Genomic DNA, 21,211 nt, shown 5'->3' on the forward strand with positions numbered 1-21,211 from the left:
AAAGAAGTTTAAGGAACCACTTCCAGAAATATGAATCCTTCAAGAGAACTGTTTTTGCTGGAAATATTAAAAATGACTATTCAAATCAACATATTAAACGAAAGAAATATGCAAGTGGCATAATGATATAAACTTACCAGACAGAAAAAAAATTAATGCTGAAAGTGTTGTATGTGAATGAAGAAATGAAGAAACACTCAGAGATGATGTCGGTTTTAAATCTTGCCAAGCTTCAGGAATTAAATTGTGAGGAAGAAGCAGCCTCTTACATCTGCAAGCACTAGCGAGAGTGTGAGCAAGAGACACTGAGAGGGAACACTGCCTTAGGGCAGAGTCCTTCCTTAGTTATTAGTAACATATATTTACATTAAAAAAAATATGCCCAGAGTGTACTTTTTCATCCTAAAGGCCTAATATTTCCACCCTATTCATTACTTATACCAGTCAGATCTTATTTTCGGTCAGCTTTTCAACTTGGAAGTGAAAAGTTTGTTCTGTAGCCTACAATTATTCCCTTTGGGTTTTTTTGACATCTCTTTTTTTTGTCTAGTCAAGAGACAAAGACTTAGTTTTGGGCCTTTACAATTGTAAAGCCTGAAATATGTTAAGCAATTTAAGATCTGCTGACAAGTCCTCAGAAGTATCTATTAGCATTGCTACATCCCATTAGCATTTTCCAGGTACATTTCCCATCTGTTTCTTGGATCAGGAGCAGTCTTTATACGCTGTACAACCCCTCATATCAGTGACTTGAGCTTGTAGGTACCATTAGAGGGTTGCAAGAGAAAGTAGATCTGAGTTTCCCTGTATATTCTGGCGCATGAAAATACTGTGTAGTATCCTCCTCTTCTCTCCTATTTGCATTTCTACATGCAGGCAGGGCAGGGACACTGGGAGCTGACAAAGCCACCTGGAGGGTATGAAGAGGGTACAAGCTGGGGAATAGGTTAATCAGGCTAAAGTCTCCTGTCCCTCCCCTCTTTATTGCGTAGAGCTAAACTCACTGCAAGCTCTTGGATTTTGATGCCAGAAGGTGCTGGTGGAATAATCTGTGGTTTATATCTTAAATTTTCATGTGGTATACAAATGTCTTTCAATATGTAGCTGGTGGCTGGAGAGGCATACTATCATTCCTGTCTATTGAAGGGTCTAATAAGGACTCCTGGAGTAGCAGGTAAAGCTGAAAGATACTAAATAAAAACAAATGGAATAGTACTTCATTTATTGCCTTAGTACAAATCAACTGCATTCTGATCAAGCAGAAATAAAGTGTCTCCCATTAAAATCCGATTCAAGACAGCCTTGAGGTCATTAAACTAGATTTAAGTTAACATCTCCAGTCAGAAACATTTAAGCTTGAAAGGACTGTTGTTAAAAGCAGGAAAAGGGCAGTGGCAGACAAGGGCTGGTGACTGAGTTAGAAGGCAAAGGAATCTGCAAAGAGACAGTAACGCTGGCAGGAAGGGAGGTGCCTTCTCAGAAAAGCCAAAGGAATGGCCACTGCTAAAGGCAATCCTGTCTGCAGAGCAACACTTTGGTCAAAGGCCACCACCATAAAAGGGAGTAGGGACCCTGAACAGGGTATTGCCATAAGGAGCTATTCCAAAAGGACTTCAGTAGAATATTTATTTCACTATAGCCATTCCAGTTGTTCTTTGCAAATAAAGCCACTTGAGCCACCTGTGTTCATGGTCTGGCTTGAAGAAACAATGAGTCTTATAGAAAATCTTCCCAAGCGCTCAGAAGAGGCAGCGTGTTAGGGCAGTCAGATGGGATCAATCATAAATGAATGTTTTTAGTTTTTCATGCTCAAATAATGTGAAAAAGCCAGTTATTCATTTTTTATGGAAGGAAGGGGTTTGCACAACCATAACCAAAATATATAATTTGGAGTGCTGTTGGGCAGTCTTCTTAAGTTTAGATGGCTTATAGAAATGTTTTATTTGATTGATAGAAATGTTTGATTGTTAAGAAAAAGAATGAAAAGTGTTAAAAAAGTTGTCTTTTTTTATATATAATGTTTACATTTGTCTATTTGCCACAAGCATAATTTCAGCTTCTTACAAGTGCATATGCAACTATAGTCAAGTGAAAAATGGGGAAAAAATTAAATATAATACAGTGGCTAAGGAATGTAATGATACCTGTACATTTTTATTTAAAGATCAAAATACTGACATTTCAGCCCCTTCTTCCACAAGTCACTTCAGATAATGAGACAGTTATTATTTCCAAGTGGCAAAAGTGTTTGCTGGACAATATGGGTGCTTGCCAGCTTGCTGTGGCAAATCAAGCCTTATCACCTTCCATTGGCAAATAACAACAGTTAGAGCTGCCATGGAGTGTTGTCCCTAGGTAATGCACAAATAACAGCAAGACTGTTATTCAGCATGCCACACAATATTAAATTCTGTGTCTTTGGTTTAATGACAGTGGCAGTAGATAGGAGCTCAGGGATGTAGTGTCTGACAGTGTTGTGTCTCTTGTACATGTTCATCACACTCATCTGGGCACCCAACAAACATGACTGGGTGTCTGATTTTCATTTAAATAGCTTTGCTAAAGAGTTTGTTAAAACTGGGACTGGGGTTTATTTCACGGGACGTAGGATTTCTTCTCTCTTGGATTGCCTGCATTTTGCAAGCATCCTTCAGAAAGTTGGCACCATGTCCATATGAAGAAAATAAGATTATTAATTCTGGCAGGTTAAGTATAAACAGGTAATCAGGGAAATCAAAAAGACTTTGAAGAGCAGTTTGCAAAAGATAACAGAAAGACCAGTAAATGTTTTTTTCAAGCATATCCAATATCCTGCTGGAGAATTTATAGATGCAGTAGGTCCCACTGAGAGGAATACAAAAAGCTCTCAGAGGAAATATTACTTTTTCAGAAAAACAGACTAAATTTTGGCATCAGTGTGCGGTGTTCCACAAGTTCATGATCCACAAATTACTGGCAGCTCAGAGACTTTTTGGGCGCACATGGCCACACGCTGTCTCGCTTTTACATTTTTCCATTATTCCTCCTGTTGGTAATGGTCAGGGCCAGGATACAAGTCTGAACAAGGTGTTCGATACAGCCATTCTATGCTTTTCTGTGGAGCTTTTATTTTCTTTTTAATTACATTAATTTGGTGTGCCTGTCTTGACAGTTCCATTCAAATCAAGGCCAAACTTGCTGGCAACTTATGTAAATATTTCTTTTAGTCTTATCAGCAGACTAGCTAAAACCTGAAATGGGACCTTTAGTGTTTGAGCCAAGAGAGCTCTTCTACACCTGGGCTTCTGACACAAGTAGCCATTACGCAGCTGGAAGGCTCCAGCTCAGGAGAGCACATAAGATAACCACTCCTCCCAAGGACAACACTCAAGGGCATTTTTCACTTGGAGTATTAACAGGTGCCCTGAAAGGAAAAAAGTTTCCATGAGTTAAGGCCAAATAAAGCAGCCAGGTTTTGAAACAGAACAGCCAGGTGCAAGTAATCGAGGGATAGTGGGGTGTTAAAATAGCCTCAGGACTTTTATCCTCTTAGGACATTCATCCAATATATTTGATTTCCAAGTAATTAAAGCAATATGCTGATAATCAAATTTGTGCAAAGCAGTATTATAAATGCTAATGACATTTCCCAAAACCTAGCAAATTGGCAGAGGAATTTCTTTTTAAGATTAGTATATGAAATCCTGGTCAAGTTCATAATATGGAAAAGACTGGGGTTATTGTTTAATATAACACTTGATTAATGAGGGAAATTAGTAGCACTCCACATACTGGCTCAAGCTTTGTTGTCTGCACATAAATGTTCTTTTGTTGTGAATAATAAAGGCATTTCAGTGAAAGTGGGTGGCTAGGCCCCTAATTCCAGAGTTACCCAATCACTTTAAGGTAATGTAAATATAGGCTGCTGCTCGAGGGGATAATCTACCATTCTTAGCACCCTAGATATGTATTCCCAGCCAGCATGGTAACTAGACATGGGAACTGTTCTATTTATAAATAAAGAGGATCATGGAAAAAGTGGAGATAGACTTGTCCTTTGTGGTGGCAGCCCACAGCTTGGCTTAAAATTAGAAAGGAATTACATATTTTCAAAAGAGACTAATATGAAATAAAATCCAGCTTAGAACAGTCAGTTTTCCTAGATAAAAATATTTGGTCTGAAACAAGTAGAAATCTCACCAGAACATACTAGCAAACAACTATCTATAATGCAGACTTAACACTGCTGGTGGCTCCTCAAATAAAATGCCCTCTGAACATAAGCAGAAGATAGACTGATGCACAAGCAAATAAGTGCACAGGTTGTTAACCATAAAAGTTGGGGAAGAGGGACACGGGTAATGAACAGGTATTATTTTCTCATTTAAATATTACTGGAACTGTTTGTAGAAGCCCACCAAAAAATATTGATGCCATTACAGTGCTGGAAACATGCTCCTAATGGCCTGTTCATACACTAACAATAATTGAACAATTACTTCCTTCCAGAATTCTCTCAACCACAAGCTATTTAAGTTGAGAAAGAAAACTGCTTACCATCCAAATCCATGAATAACCTGAATAAAAGATCATGGTCTCCTCCAAGAATTGGGAAGCTGAATAACAGGATGTTCTCTGATGAAAATACAAGCTGCTAGGAGCGGTTCTGCTCCAAACCTTTTGTGGTCAGTGAGTAAGAAAAGCAACATTGGAAACTATGTACAAAGAAAGGAAGTATAAAGGTAACATAGAGCTGACACCAGATTTCTAAATGCATCAGCACCTTTCTAAAATCACTATCTGAAAATTATAACTATAAAATCAAGATTATCTTGGCAGGAAGGTTTTCAAAGAACTGTTTTGTCCATGTAAAGTCACAGAAGACATTATCTGTATTACAGTCATTAAGGCAACTTAAAATGTTACTGACTTTTTGAATTCTAAGTTATTCTATAACCTTCATCACATGATCCTCAAAATAATGATGTACCTTCACCCTTTGAGCCTTGATTTGGCCCCTGTGATTGGCATACCCATTACCCTGAACTCAGTTACTGGACTTTTCTGTAGTAAAACTAGTTTGCTGCCAGAATTGAGTAAATAGAAAACACCACTGCATTGATTCCTAGTGTGAAGAGTGATCCTGAAGAAATATACAAATGCCATCTCCTGAAAATGGAGCCTTAGAGGAAAAGGAAATCTCTCTCTAAAACCCATAGCCCCGGAAAGTGACCACAGAATATTTTAAAGAACCTTGAGGTTTACCCTCTGTAGGGTAAAATAGCACAGCTTACTTATATTGATGGAGGAAATCACTTTATGACACTTCTTCATTTTACATGAAAGGCATATTAATATGGTATAACATTTTTAGACAAGTATGGATGTATAATTAATCCCTGCAGCTCTCTGATACTGGTTCTTTTGACTCTACTTTAGAAACTAGAAACTTGATATAGGATTGAAAAAATTGCTTTGCAAAAGTCTTTTTCTCTTGCTGCTGATAACATTATCTCTCATATGCTTTGATCAACAGAAGATTTAGCTAAAGAAGGAGTTTAGAAGTCCCTTCCATACTATCAAAAATAGGAACAATATCACAATATAAAAATTAGCAGGTAGAGAACATGAACAACACATGTTGGAAGTGTTAGATATAAACTGTCTCTCTGTCAATTTTTAGCATAATCCTGCCTGTAGCACTGAGATTTTGCTTTTGTGCCACATTTGGAAGCTCAGTGTTTTATTCTTCCAGTTGCATTAAACTGTGACAATGAGAGATATGTAGTTATTTTTTACTGGGATTCAGTCTGTTCAGCAGCCATTTAGCTGGAAATATCATTGCTTTAAGGCAGAGTTTCCTGACTTAGTTTGTACAGGCACTGTCATCACAGAAAGAAACGGCCCTGCATCATGTCAGTATCAGCCATGGCAGTAGCAACTTATGGCTGTGTGCAAGGCTGCACATGCACTGTAGGAGATATGATCCTAGCCCTAGGAAGTCCTCTGCTGGCCTTTGAACACAAGGTGGAGGAGGGAGAGGTATTTGATCATTGCCTGTCTCCTCTGGGATTGTTTTGAAATTGCTCTCACTCCGTGCACCTTACCTCCAGGTGCCTACTTTAGCACTGAAATGACACACAGATTTTTAATGTTTGCCATCCTTAGATTTCCAAACAAAGGCCAGTGAAATCACCATTGAATACTTAACATCTGCTTTTTTGCATGAGGAAAAAGAGAGCTACAGGAAAGTTAAGGCCAACATCTTCAAAAGCATTAGTGCCTAAGTCTCATGAAAATCAATCTAAGCTTGGAGTCTAACAAGCTATGGACATTTGTGCTCAGGTGATCTAAATGGAAACTCTCCCACTCATTCTGAGATCCATCTTTCTTCATGAAACCATACCTGTCCCTGCAGCACATAGCAATTGTTGTTCATGGAAACACAATGTATTGAAATGCACAACATACTTTTTTGAACTTTTAGCATCTGAAAACTCCTTTGATGTTCAGAAATGTTTCCAGTTCTTAGAGGGAACCACTAGATAATTGACAATGACAGAGTCTCATAAGGTTTTGAAAAGCAGACTTTATTTAATAGGCACATCATTGCTTTAATAGCACTGGGCTGCACAGCTCACTTCACCATTTGTAAACGGTTTTTTTTGATTACATTGCATTTCCTCAGTGTCAGTAGGATTCAAGTAAAAAAGTTACTGCTTTTACTTCTCTATGATTTCTCAAGATGGAAAAAGAACAGTAAACAACTAGCACACAGGAGCAGAATGCAGACAGAACTGCCTGTGACGCAGTAGAAGACAAACTGAATTTTTTGCACTGAACAGTTAAAGCTGCAAGACAACCACACTACATTTGCTCAGATGGGAGTTTGCAATATGCAGGATAGAGATGAATGTTGCCCACTAATACATATAATAATGCATTCTTATACTGAGAAACAAATACTGTTCAACACAGACAAGAATGAGGGTTTCAAAACAGAACAGTTCACATGAAATTAGCTTCCTTCTTATTTCCGATTATAAAAGTTGTACTCCCTCAGCTGTAAAAGTTAAAGGCCTAAAAGAAAAGTACTGCTTACAGAACTCTAAATCTGCAATTTAATCAGCTTTTCCCCCCTATATTACAATCCTTTGTGACAAAAGCATAGCATTCTGGATTATTTTTGTAATTAAGTAGTTTACTTGGTTGTTATATTTCTTCCCTGAAAAACTGCATTTTAATATTTTATTAAATTCCACCGGTAGAAGCATACAAAATCAGAAATCATGAGAGGAAAATAGTATTGCTCTACAAAAGAAAAAAGCGTGACTTCTAACATACTTGTAGGAACATTGTAAAAGAAGCGCATATGGCATTGAAACATTTTGAAAATGGATAAATATTTTGTGAGTTTCAATGTTCTTATGTTTTACATTCTATTTTCTGAATGGATATTTTCAAAGTTATTATCTTGAGATTTTTTTAAATATATTTTAATATATTTTCTAGCATCGTATAGGACAGACAACCTAAAACCAACAAGGCAGATATCTAGCGCGCTGCACACTTCAGTATACACCAGTTAGTTACTAGCACTTTACACTGACGGTACCCTACTGTGTTTGTAAAACTTGTTTTTAAATCAGCTTGTCAAAGCTTTTGAGAAGCAATCTGGGCAATAAGGTGGGTATTTTTAGTGTCTACCATGAATGAGGCCAATTACAGAATCAGAGGTCGCTCTCTCCGTACAGTGCTGATGAAAAAGAGGTGTAATCCAGAGCCCCAGGAACAGAGCCTGGGCCGGTGTACGGAGGCATTCTCTTGATGCAGTACTGAGCCTGCTCAGGAGGCAGTTCTCGGCGCAACTCATCTGCCAGGATATAAGGCTGGGAGGGGGAAAAGCATTGACAAATTCAGTATGTATTCTTCAAAGACACAATATTTTTTTTTTTCTGTAGCTGTGACTAATAAATTTGGACATCCTGCCTATTTTTCTGAGACCAGATATTTTCCCTGGTAAATTCCATCCCTAATTATGAGTTGAAGTGGACAAGTCTACCAACAAACTGTTTAGGTCAAAATGCAGTCTCGGGGTATGTGACTGTGCACATTAGCTACCAAGCACTGTGCAGCCACGGGTAGGCTGCCATCGATACAGCTCATCCCAACATAGTCAGGATCTCAGAAGTGCACTACTGCCCCTTCTGCAGTGACAGGACAGACACAGATGGTTCCTGTTAGTTTCAAGATTCTAATATGTGTGTAGTGAAAAATGCATTATTGTTCTTAATGGTTTGCATTTATGATATGAGGGATACCCTCTGTTAACAGACTTGACGTTGCTTAAAATAGCAATGTAATGAAAACCATTTTTTCCTGAGACCTTTCCTGAGACCATCTTCCACATGAATTGCTACTGAGTACATGTCTGGAATTCAAAATGTGGTCCACATTAACTGAGATCACAAAATCAATACAAACAGGCAGAATGAGAAAATCAATAGAGCAAGCTTGGGCAAATAGACCTGTGCTGCTGTGATCTCTCCTTTCTGCACAGCACAGGATTGGTTTCCTGGCAGCATTGTTTATGGCCCTGACGCCTCCAGAAGCTCTTGTGTGTTGCCATTATATACCCTCTCATCTTCATATACCACTCACCAGTGGCTCTGGCAGTGGGCAGGAAAGTATGCCAAATTCAGGAGCTTCTCCCACAAACCCTGTAACTAGGGCCTCCTGCTTCTGGCTCCTCCTGGGATAAGGGTACACCACATTGCATTGCCCTGTTGAATGAGCTGTTTGGTCACAACATGGCTCAAAATTAGGTAAAGTCTTGTGCAACTGACCCAGGCTATGTTCCAGATGCCCAAACTTCGCATTGAAACATCCAGACAACAGCATGAGAGGCAGAATGAGTTCCCCTCTAATCAAGGATGTTGTGTGGAAATAGCCTGATGTACAATATATCCATTATACAGACCAACTGTCCAAGTCTTGTCTAAGATGTCTGATTTTGTGTTTGCTCTCTGGGATATGAGAATACATGGACCAAGCCTTGTATTCTGCACCCGTTTCAGGTAAGAATCTTGGTTCCAAGCAAGACAAAAAGGCAAGTGCTTTCTCTGAAGTTTTACAAACTGCAAACAAAGCTTCATTATTACTAAAAGGCTTGTCTAAGAAGGGCTAAAGAGGAAAGCCGTTGAATCCTTACAGCCAGCAGCATGGTGACTGACCTTATCTGAAGCCAGGATTCTGAAGGAAGCTATCACTTGCTCAGCTGTGTCTGTGTCTGCCGTTTCTCTGGTCATGAAGTCAATGAAGGACTGGAAAGTGACGGTTCCTTGCCCATTGGGGTCAACCAGAGACATGATTCGGGCAAACTCAGCTTCACCCTTTCACAGAATCCAAAACAAAAAATGGTCACCGTAATATCAATCTCCAGCAGCCCGAACTTCTCACGAACCAGTCGGAACCACTGGTTACTGACCCTTTAAAGCATTTTCCTGACTTAGGAACATCAACGTCAGAGTTGATGAAATCTGGGATCTTAAATGCCCACCCCTCTTTTGTAAAAAGGACTGTACTTTTGAAAAATGTATCCTTTGTCCTAACTACCAAGTATGTACCTTTCAATTAACTGTCTCCAGTTTCTATCCCTCCTACCCTCCCTCAGTGCCTGTTTAGCTTGTTTTAACTTAACACTTCATTTTCCACCTCATTCTAAAACCATTGTAAATTTAGGTACCACACAGGAAGGTGAAACAATAGCCCAAGAAAAGCAGTGTACTTGCAGACCCACTGAACTAAGACAGGGAACAATTCTGAAAGTTTTGTGCCAAATACATGTCAATTTAACTAAGGATGATCATTTTGTTTGGGTGAATTTGGGAGGAAATTTTTAGAATAAGTAATTGAAGCAAAGAAAATGCAACTCCCAAAGCAAGTTTATGAAAATTAAACAGTAACAAACTCATTCTTCATCATGCAGATAGAAAAGGATAAGTTTAAAAAAAAATAATTTAGTAACTCCTAATTTCAACTTTTAAAGTTTCCTTAATTCAAAGAGCAATGCATTGGACCACAGAAAATGGTTTTCAAGTGTCTAGTTTTAACTTCCCTTTTAACCATTTGAAGTTAGAGAAAAAACAAAGAAACAAGAAAATAGTATCTTTTGTGTAATTATATTAGTATTCTGTCTATTTAAACAAGCTTTAGTGTCGCTGTGGTTAATATTATAGCTATAAGCAGAATCAGTTGACATTGTTTCTTAAAACTCATACCAAATCATAACCCATTGAAATTAAGCAAGCTCTGAAATCATCATGGTCCATCAATCCATTCTTCCTCTATTGACCAAAACAATGTAAGGAATATAGAAGGCAAGGTTTGAAGAATCCCAGGCAATTTCCAGAGAGATGACGAGTTTAGACCATTGGCATATTGGATCCAGTGCATGAACAGTATTCATTGATGTTGCCCGATCAGGTCACCAGAATCATCATCAGTTTTAGAGGAGGAAGAAGTAACTAACATATTACACACAGGAAACAGACATTTTCACCACAAAAAGTAACATTAGGAAAGGTCAGGGGAGAGACAAGGGAGAAGAGGAGATGAATGGGACAAGAATACAGAGAACACAACCATGGAAGACAAAGAGAAGGGCAAGGAGAAAAGTTTGTTACTAGACTAGTCAAACTCAGGAGATGCTCAAGCTGCCTCCCTGATATGAAATGTCTTTGAAAGGTTCTGCATGGAATCTGTAGTGGCTATAAGTATAGTAAAAAACAGTCATGTAATTCGCTCCAAGGCCAGGGTAGGTGCATTATGAGAGCTGTTTGCTGACATATGGGAAATAAGTACGGGATTTTCTTTCTGACTGCTGGCTGTCAAGACCTGGACTACAGCAGAGATATGCATACTGGCTTAAAGGATGAGATTTACAAGACTTAGAAGGAGGTCAGTTGAAGTCCTTGTATAAAATGAGGTTGCTTATTTTCCAGGCAATAACATATCTTTGACATTCTGGACTGAAAGCTGAGTAAACATTAAATGGCATGATAGTAAGAAGGTAACTGTTTCCTCTGTGCTGTGATATAATGCAGTGGTTTGGAGAGAATTGTATCATCCTCAATCTGGATAAAGCATAAGAGAACTTGTATTGAGTCCTAGGAAAGAAAAATTGGGAAAAGTCTGAGTGCAAGAAGCAGAGGAGCTCCCCTGGGTATCTAGCAGGGTCCAAATAAAACATCTCAAGCCAAGTAAAAGAAACAAAGTGCATATAAACCGCATAGAAAAATACAGCCCCAAGTGATGATGACAGTCCATCTAATCCAGTTGTCTTCCCAGATATAGGATCTTTTTAAAGCATTATGACCAATAGACTGGAGCTTAAACACACAATCTCTTTGGCTATTATGTTGGTCTGTTTGAAAACAGAATTAAATCAGTTTCCTCTACCTGCAGGTCATTTCCAACCTGTCCTAGACTGATGAGGCAGGCTTTAAATTCATCAGACTGGAGATTGTGAGACTCGTCCTAGCATCCCATCACGGGTCATGCATTTGGGAAGGTGAAAGGAAAGAAAGAAAAGTCACAGATCAGGTTAGTTGGTTAGTAGAGAACATTCTACTTTTCTATTAATAATCACATTTTTACAGAATTTCATGGAAATGTATGTCAGCATATTGCAATGAATTACCTGAAAAGTGTACAGTTTTTGCAGTTGCATGCTTTAGTGTTTTTCTTAGTGAAAGAGGGTCCCCACTTCAACTAAAGAGTTAAAACTCTGCTTCCTCCACAGGGTTTGTTTTGGGTTTTATAAACATTTTTGCTGACAAGGCAGTTTTAGTTCTATTGAACTGCCATTTGCTTCCTTCATTTTCAATTGTCATGCAGTGTATGTGAGATGCAATAAAAATATCACTGAACCTGGGCAAAACATATTTTCCCCACTCAATTACTATTCCTTCACTCTTGATCTGATAATATTACTTAACATAATATACATATCTCAAAAGAGAGAAGTACAAAATAAATTTTTAATTTGCAACTTATTTTCAGTTATCTATCTTCTTTAATAATCTATACATTCAGGTTTTGCTTTGAAAACTGATTTTAAAAAACCCACATTGAAATCCAGGTTAAGTGGCTTCTAGGTTTAGTGGTTCATCAAACTGAACCAATTTTTTTTCTTTGAACCAATACTTTTTTCTATTTTGCAGGTTAAAAAACTGCCACTAAATACTTAAAAACAGACTGGCTTGTCTTTTTGTTCCTGTTCATACACAATGTTTACTATCAGAGAGGTACTTTAGACTGAGTTAGCATAAATACAATTAAAAAGATGTTCTAAGATGAAAAATTATTACCCCTATTGATTTTACAGTCATTTTGGAAAAGATCCAAGTTTTTCTGTCTGCTACATATTTGCCTGCTAGATGAATAATTTATTTTTTAAAAATTTCTATATAGCTATGCATAAGTAAAATTATAGGAGTTTTAACAAATGCACTGGGCTTATTTAATATACTAATAGGATGAAGTGGTACTTTATTAAGTTAATAACACCATGCATTTTTTGAAATATCATGCTGTTATTGACTCCCTCTGTGTCAACATCCACCAGATCCATAAAGGGAAGATGAAAAATAACAGTGGGAAGTCAATGAAGAGAAAAAAAGCAAAGTTAAAAAAAAATCTGGAGCAACATTTCGTTAAAAGCCATAATCACAGTAAACTTTTTATCCTTTAATATTTCCATTTTATAGGATAATTCCTGCTATAAAGCATTCAAAATGGCTTATTTTATCACTCTGAAAATGTTAATCTAGACTGGCTTAAAACTTTCAAAAACCATCCTGGAGACAGGCTATGGAAGGTCACAGCAGGGGTGAAGTTATTTCTAATTTACCTTATTTCTAAAGCTGAAGATACTATTTTGTGACTGCAAATAAAATGATTTAAAAATGGGAGCTAAGAGCCAAACACTGTCATCCATCTCTAGCAGCTGTTGGTAGAGGATTATGAGCTACTTGACTCCTCTGGGGAGTCGGTGGTCAGTGTGTGCATGAGCTCCCCATCCAGGCACACAGGGCAGTGGGAGTCATGCAAGAAGCAGCGAAGGGCAGATGGGAGTGAGAGGACAGCACATCTACCAAGAAACCATTTTCTTTAGGAGAGAAGTGCAGTGGTTGTGCTGGAGCTCAGAGCTGTCATCTGGTTAAGTGGGACTCCCTAGTGAGTGTCCAAGTAGTTGTGCCAAGTGCTATAGCAGATTCTCACATTCTTGTAGTGAAATTTTCTAATCTCCATTGTATGTGACCTAAAAAGGCATATTTGCCTTAGCAGTATATCAGAGTTTCAAGGGATTCAATAGCATTTTGTAATTAAGGCACAGAACAAGTCCATGCAAAGGCTTTCTCATTTGGAAATAGCTCATGCTATTTATTTTTATTGTTTGTAGACCAACATTAGGCACTGAAATTCATTTTTTAAAGCATATAAATAACTTTGACTTGTCCATCTTTTCCTGCCAATACAAAGTAAAACACTGAAAACTCACTTCATGTTTCATTATTAGTCCCCAGAAATCTTTTCCCTCCTCCTTGTGATTTATATTTGGCTTTATAAAACAAGTGAGCTTCTGAGTCAAATTAATCCATTCTTAAATATGTCCTTCATTTTCCTGAATGCTAATTGACCTGCATAAGCCTGAATATATGGTTCCTTTAGTAGGGAGCTGTTGTTTTTCTTTTAGTAAAATATAGGGTGGTATGATGCTATTGTTCATCATGCAGACCTCCTACTTGAAATCTGTAGTTTGCACAAAAATCAATAGTAGAATATGTTAGCAGCCATTAGGATATTGCAGGCAGAGCAGCTGCAGATATTTTCTCACATACTTCACAATCTTATTTAGAATTTACTAAATATACTGAATATGAAAAAGGAATCCCTCCATAAAAAGACTTCAAAACCAGTGACTGACAATGTGTCTGTGTGGTGTCCCAGTTTGGCTGCATACCATTATTCAGCATCATTTTGAACACTTCTAAGCTGCTTCTGTGATTCAGACATTGTGTCCCACTTTCTCTTCTTCAGTCTGTGCAGTCACATTAAGGAAGGAAATAGCAGCACTGCTAAAGATTTATATTTATACCTACAACTAGACTGTGCCCTCAGGCACAGCCTGCAGCAAGGAGTAATGGGAAAGCAGCGGCATCCTCAGGAATAACCTCTGGGGTACCAAGGTACCTGCCTGTTGGAAACACAAGAGGGCTGCCCCCTTGACCCAAGGGAGAGAGCATATTTACCACTGGCCTTTACAAAGGTGACTTGTAAAGCTTTCTGTGCCACCGCATCTCTGATGGTGGATGCACTGACAGAAACAGAACTCTTCCTGCCCTTGTAGTTCTTAGATGCATGGTGCCCACTTACGCCATTTTGAGAATCTGAGATATACAGCCCCCCCGCCAAAAAAAAGTTGTAAAATGCTGAAGAGCTTTCTTTCAAATATTTGAGATGTAGAAGACATTTAAAACTATTCACCCAATTATTTAGCTCTATTTCAAAGGATTAAAAACTGCAGAATTAAGCCACGTAATGGATTATGAACTGTAACATTTTTACTTTTTCAATACAGTCTTCCTGGGCAGGAAGACAGAGGTTCCTTCCACAGATTTATAAGCAAAGGATGTTGTTTCTAGAAGCAATCTATAAATGTTAGATTTATGTATACCCAAAAAATGTTCTTTAAAATGAGGAAGGGAGTACTCTGCCTATTAGTACTTTCCTGACATCCTCAACACAGACTAAGAGTCAGACATTAAGAAATGTTTTAAATTGGAGAAATGCCATAGAAGTCAGAGCTATAGCATGCATAAATGATTCTGTTGTGCTTAGATATTTAAAGCCTCCTTGTCAGAGACAGTATTAATTTTCGGGATCCTCTCTGGCTATTCATCCTTATGAACGGCAGTCCAATTCTTTCAGAGTATTTTTTAAACTGCATCAGGCATTCAGATATGCTGCTAAGTGCAACAAAATTTTTACATATACTGTTAATTCCATCTGACATGGAAAAGACAGTATTTTTCATGTTAGTGCTTACTTTCAGATAATCCAGTTTAATCTTCATTTCTATTTAAGGAAATCGAGACCATAAAGGAATCCATTATTGCCTTCTCTGTCTAAATTCCAAGTTTAAAGTCTTCATTATTTTGTGTAAGCTGACATAACTCTGAAGCACCCTAAGTTTCCTTTATTCACCAACACTAAAGCTTCATGTGTGCAAGGACATAGGAAAGACAGAAAAATGAAAATTGAGCTTGCCTTTCTCAAACATGTTTGTTCAATATCTCCTTCTAGCCTGTGTAGATTGAGTTGCATCTGTCCATTAAGCAACACTGTAATTTAATCCGTATAAGCTTCTCTTTTATCAGTGTTTCTACTATCTGTCCCCTGCAGAAAGCCTGGCTTGATGGCTGAGTGGTTTAGAGCTTACCTTCTTCCTTTCTTTAACTTGCATTATGCTACAGAGAACATAATTGTTACACTGTCAGAAGTCCTCCTAGACTAGTTTCCCATGTCTGATGCTGACAGAAGGGGTCCACTAAAGAGGGCATTTCAAAAGGGTCTTTCCCTTTACGTAATCCTTCCAGACCTCTCTTGTAAAGCCGTTGGATTATATCTGAAATGAGGGAAGGCAAAGTCTACAGCTAAACTTGCAGTCCAGGCCCAGGTTATTGAGGCCAAAGAAACAAATGAGTATGAATCATGAATGATAGATGAATTATCTGTCTCCTTACGCCTCTGGCCCAGCCACTCAGGCTTCCTGCAACAGAAGCCAGGGCAAAAGGAGCACAGCCTGAAGCCATGAGTCATTATAGCCTGAGGAAAGGAGACAGTCAGGGATAGGTAAGAATCTTAGGAGATGGGAAGCAATTTTTGTGTTACACATTATTGTTGTAGCCCTTCTCCAGTGTGCTGCCAGGTGTGTGACATGACCACCCTCTTCCGGGTCATGCAGACTTTCCTAAGGCCTTGTTCTATTGTATCCTCTGCTATCTCAGTCTTATTGTATCTGCAAAGCCTAAAAATCCATAACAATAGGGACGGTTGGTGTATGATTTAGCTTTTCCCTTCAAGACATTGTGAGGCACCAAGAGATGGCCATAGTATCTCCTCAGCTGCAAGTGTGCCAGAGAACTCATCTGTGAACTACAAAGGTACAGGGATCCTACAAATAGCCATCCAGTGTAAGATATACCAGGATTCAGTCACCTTGCTTCCTTGTTTTCAGGGAGCTGTCAAGTGTTTGTGCAAAGTCCCTGTTTTCCTTTAATGAGGTCTCTCAAATACTGGCGTGTAATTTATCCAGGCCTGGTACTCTGTCTGCTTTTAATAGCTCTAATTGATCAGTTATCTGCTCCAGTGCATTGGGAAAGCCATTTAGCATGCTACATTCTTCCACCCCAGAAAACTTATCTCTGTTTCTGTGATGTTATCTTCTGCTTCCTTAGAAAATACAAAAAAAAAAGAATTATGCTGCACTAGGATCACATTAAGATTTTTCCATAAAATCCATTCCTGGTTCCCGTGTAGCTAAACTTCCTTATGCTTGCGTGTTTCTTCAGAAAGCAGAGCTTTGGCAATTCTGTTCTTCGTTCTAAACAGTTAAAGGTATTCTAAACAATATTTAGCAAACTAAGACTGTCAGTACCCAATGGATATCAAATGCAAGTGCAGGTATGGGTAACCAGTTTGAGTAGAGCTGGACAAACAGGATGTAAGGGAAAAGAAAGTGGCATCTTGCTATAGCCTGAAATGATTTGAAGAAGCTGACTCACATGATAACAGAATATAAGTCAAAAGTTGTGCATAGACTGCTAAGTACAGCAATCTGTACTGGTAAAAAGGCAACAGCTCGATGCTGCATTATGGGAACTTGGTTTTGAAGGTGGGTTCAAGCGAGCACAGAGCCATCAAAGCTAACTCATGTACAGATTGTTCTCCAGTTGGGAATGTCAGATCCCTATCTGCATGTATCTATGTGTCTATTAGTAATCTTTTTAACCCTCTGACCATGAATACTGCATAACTTGTAGAGGTAGTTTCTTCACAGTAGTGTTTTCCTTCCTACTTTTTTATTCATCAATATTTAGATAAGTGAAAAAAATAACAGCCTGTTATTTCCCATATGCAGCCAGAAAAATAAAGGATATTCCTGGACAGCTATCAGTGCCCCAATTATATTTCTAGGGAGGTAACTTATGATTCAAAAAAACCCCACCTGTAATCCAGATTACATCTTAATTTAATGAGATGTAAGCAAACAGCAAGTACATAGAACATGCTGTACTATCTTAAAATAAAGGGCATGTTATTAGCCAAAACACACAGATTTATTCAGCTCTAGTTGTAATTTGAACAAACACTAAACCATATTAGCAGAACTTTAATTCTGCATTACATTTAAAGAGTAAAAATTAATCTTTAATTTATCTGTACAATGCTATTAGGTCGTGTGGGTCCCTGAGCAACCTGACCTAGCGAGTGTCATCCCTGCCCATGGTGGGGGGTGGAAATAGATGATCTTTAAGGTCCCTTCCAACCCAAGCCATTCTATGACTTTATAAGGCTATAAATTCTTTCTTAATTGATCTTTTTTTTCTCCTTTAAAAAGAGCCCATTGCTACTGCATTTGCAGTTTTTTAAAAAGGCTTACATTTGGAATGAAAAGAAACTCACTTTAAGGAAGAATAAAGATTGCTAGTTGAGAAAAAGCAGGAGTACTGTACCCTGTCAAAATGATTGAATGATGCTCTGAAGTCATTCATTTGTTCCTGGGTGATACCCTTGGCATCTCTTGTGAGGATCTGAGTCTCAACCTCGTTGATAGTTCGAGCAATGGTGGTAAGTAGAAGCTCCCATCCAACACGGATGTGCTATGAAAGAGAAAATACTTATTTATTACAGAATCAAATATATTCTTCTAAGGGTATAAAAAGTACAATAAGAAAAAAATCAGCTCCAAGTATTTATGTGATACATTTTCCATACCACTAACTCTGTATTATGACCAAGGATCATTAAAAATAAAAATGGCCTTCAGAAAAATACAGAACTCGTTTCTAAAATGGGTACTTCTTCACTAAAAGTGAATATAAATGAAAATAAAACAAGTCTTATGAGATTATCATAAAACCTGCCAAATTTCATCCTTTGTGGCAGTACCTTCGTATCAGGGAAGGCAGTTACACAGCAGAAGAGGGCAGAATAAACTAACAAGTACAAGAGGGAGTAAATGTCTACCTCCATAGTATAGTTGGTGTGCTTGTTGTCAAACACCAAGGCTTCTTGTATAAGCTGATGATCTCCTTCCAGTTTGTCAATGTTGTGTTTATAATTAATGATATTGTGCTCATATTGCTTCAGCTGATTCATCTGGTCCTCCAAAGGCCCTGTCATTTCAATAGAACTGCGGGCGATTTCCTGTCGGAAGAAACAAAGACACCCCCCAGTCCCGCAAAATTTGAGCTTCATATTTGCTAATTTGACCAACTTTAACATAAATACATTGTATTTTCATACTAAGAAGCAATAGTAATAAAACATTCATATAGTGGAGATGAGAAATTTTGCGTAGAAAACACATTTCAAAAGAAATGTGGCACATTTATATCTGGAATCAATATTGAGACCCCAGTGATCTTAGTATCTTTTCTACAAAAAGCAGAAGCTAAACAGTAATTGTTTAGTGATTGATTTTTCAGAGCTGAATCTCCTGCTCACCATTAAGGTACCACTTGTACAAGCTTCCACAGTTTTAAAAATCACCTTAACTAAGGTGCTAAATAGTTCAGGATCAAACACCTGGTAAACTATCATGGACTTTGCTGTTGCCCTGTATATAAAGTAGAGATAAAAAATTATAAACCACTTTGTTCATCAGCTTCTGCATGAGAGTCTGACACGCACTTCCATCTTGGTCTGGATCCATGGCCCGATGACATTGGCCTGAGCGGCAAACTGGCGACGCAAGCGCTCGTTGGCGTGTTGGCGGGCTAATTCCTCCTGCAAGGATTGATCCCTCTGGGGCACCAGCTGCTTCACCTGTTACAGTGGGAAAGTACTAAATGTGAGTAGGCACAATCGAACAGTTTAAAAATAAATGGAACAAATAAGTCTGCAGTGACTAATTTTTGTTATTGGTCTGAAGGTCGATATCAGAAGAACAAGCCAGAATCATGATTACTCTTTTATTAACAAATTCTTTGCTAACATAAGAAATTGATAACGTGGTCTTGGGCAGCCTCTCGAGACAGACTGAAATGGAGAGGGAAGAAATTCTCACCTCTGGCTGGATTCAAGTTCAAGACAATTATTTCACTTGAACTGCTGTTAGAGCAGTTACTTTGTTTTTCTTTTGAAATATGGGTGATTTTACAATCTCTAAGTAATTGTTCTAAGAACAGCTGGTGCAAATCATTTTATTTGAGCACAGCCATTGTGATAGTATGAGACATGTTCTGCCCATCATGTGTATCTGAAGGTCTCTAATTCATTGCAAATGCTTTTGTTTGGCTTACCCTTCTGAATAGCCCAGGGAGATTCTGGCCTTAGTCCTTACTGCTTGGTTTTTATAACCCACTGAGCGTGTGTTCTTGTCCATGTAAGTTTATGTTATTCTACACTCTACACAATAATGTACCTTCACCATATTATCTGTCTTGGTTCCTAATTAAATAAAGTTTGTGGGAATGCTCTAGGAGCCTCTCTTTAATCCCTCTCCAGGAAATTTCAATTGCCAATACCAATTTCAGTCTAATTGGATGGAACATTAATGGTCCCAAAAAAGCTAATTTTATATAACATTTGTGAAAAGCAGCATCTGGGTAGAAGAGACACACATACTACTGTTTATACTAAGAGAAAGAATACAATAATTTTATGTTCTTTTAACAGCACCCCCTGGCCAGCCACCAGCTCTGCATTAGCCTGAACACATGCTTCTCTTGCCCCACTAAAAGCCAAGGAGGACATAGGTAATACTGAGTGACAGGAGCAAGGGATATTGTGAAGCGAGCCTGGCAAACATAAAGGATAGCATAAGGTACTGTAGAAAGTTCATTCTGGCATCTGATGATCTAGAATAATTTAGAGACTTATTTTAAAGTTCTCTGAATATTCTCAGTATTCCTAAACTAGAACACTGTGTTACAATGTCCTTTATGTATTTAGCATACATTACCTTTTCCCACTTGCTGCGAATCTCATCAACAGTAACAGTGCTGTAAGGATTGGTTGCACTTATTCTCATGCTATAACTCTGGATAACTTTTTCAACTTCATTCTGGATCGACAGTATGGCCTGTCTTTCACCATCTGCCTCTGGCAGAGTTGCTTTAAATTGATCGTGTGCAGAGATCAAACTCTAAAATCAGAAACAGAGGGGGAAACCATGAAAACTTTAACATTTCTTCCAACATCTGCTGTAAATAAGCACAGCTCCTCTCTCAGCCTCTCAAACATCCTGTCTACATGTATCTGTAGATACAGGAAATAACACATTTAGATACATTCACAAAACAGCCCTCAAGGACTTTATCAGGACCATTGTTTCATACCAACAAAGACCTCTATTTATAATAGAGCAGACATAGCCCATCACAAAGAAAATGTCAAGACAGATACGAGTATTTTTCTTACAAGTGTTCTACTCTCCCAGAAGGAAAATCTTCCTTTCTTGTTTTCCCTATGACTCTAAGTAAAAAAAAAAAACACATTTACCTGAATTTCCTCTATACTATGAACAATAAACATGTCCTGTAGGTCTTCCATAGCACCTTCCATCCAGTTGTTGAAAGGAGCAGCTCTTTTGGCAAACTCCAGGTGAAGCTGATCGATTGTTTCGAGCAATTTCTCCGTCCTCTGTACAGGTTGGGCAAAGTACATTCCTTTGTTACTAGGGCAAGATCTAGCTCCACATAACACATACCCACCCATGCACAAAGTCATGCCTTGTCTTTTCAAAAGCATTTGATTGCATTGACTGATTTCACCACCTGCTTTGAGGATTCCCACTCAAGGCAATAGGACTAATTGCAGTGAAGATACTCTCATATCTAACACATTAAAAGTGTATGCTTTTGAAGTATAACTACTGATATTTTAAGTATTTTTGTTGGGATCTATCTGCAAATGAATTAAAATCTGCTAATCTTGATTT

General features: G+C 38.2%; 1 protein-coding gene across 1 annotated transcript in view; it reads right to left on the reverse strand.

Annotated features, from left to right (window-relative positions):
* Positions 1–6,548: 6,548 nt before the first annotated feature.
* The window catches only part of ACTN2 (actinin alpha 2), a 68,084-nt gene continuing 53,421 nt past the window's right edge, over positions 6,549–21,211 (reverse strand). Inside the window, exons 14-21 of the mRNA XM_064648743.1 lie at positions 20,773–20,913; positions 20,234–20,416; positions 18,961–19,095; positions 18,295–18,474; positions 17,781–17,927; positions 10,260–10,325; positions 9,213–9,371; positions 6,549–7,868 (exon numbers count right to left, since the gene is read on the reverse strand). Of these exons, the coding sequence (XP_064504813.1) occupies positions 7,710–7,868; positions 9,213–9,371; positions 10,260–10,325; positions 17,781–17,927; positions 18,295–18,474; positions 18,961–19,095; positions 20,234–20,416; positions 20,773–20,913 (1,170 nt within the window). The 3' untranslated portion in view covers positions 6,549–7,709. The remainder of the gene's footprint in view (positions 7,869–9,212; positions 9,372–10,259; positions 10,326–17,780; positions 17,928–18,294; positions 18,475–18,960; positions 19,096–20,233; positions 20,417–20,772; positions 20,914–21,211) is intronic.

Source organism: Pseudopipra pipra, chromosome 3 (genome assembly GCF_036250125.1).
Source record: "Pseudopipra pipra isolate bDixPip1 chromosome 3, bDixPip1.hap1, whole genome shotgun sequence".
Taxonomy (NCBI): domain Eukaryota; kingdom Metazoa; phylum Chordata; class Aves; order Passeriformes; family Pipridae; genus Pseudopipra; species Pseudopipra pipra.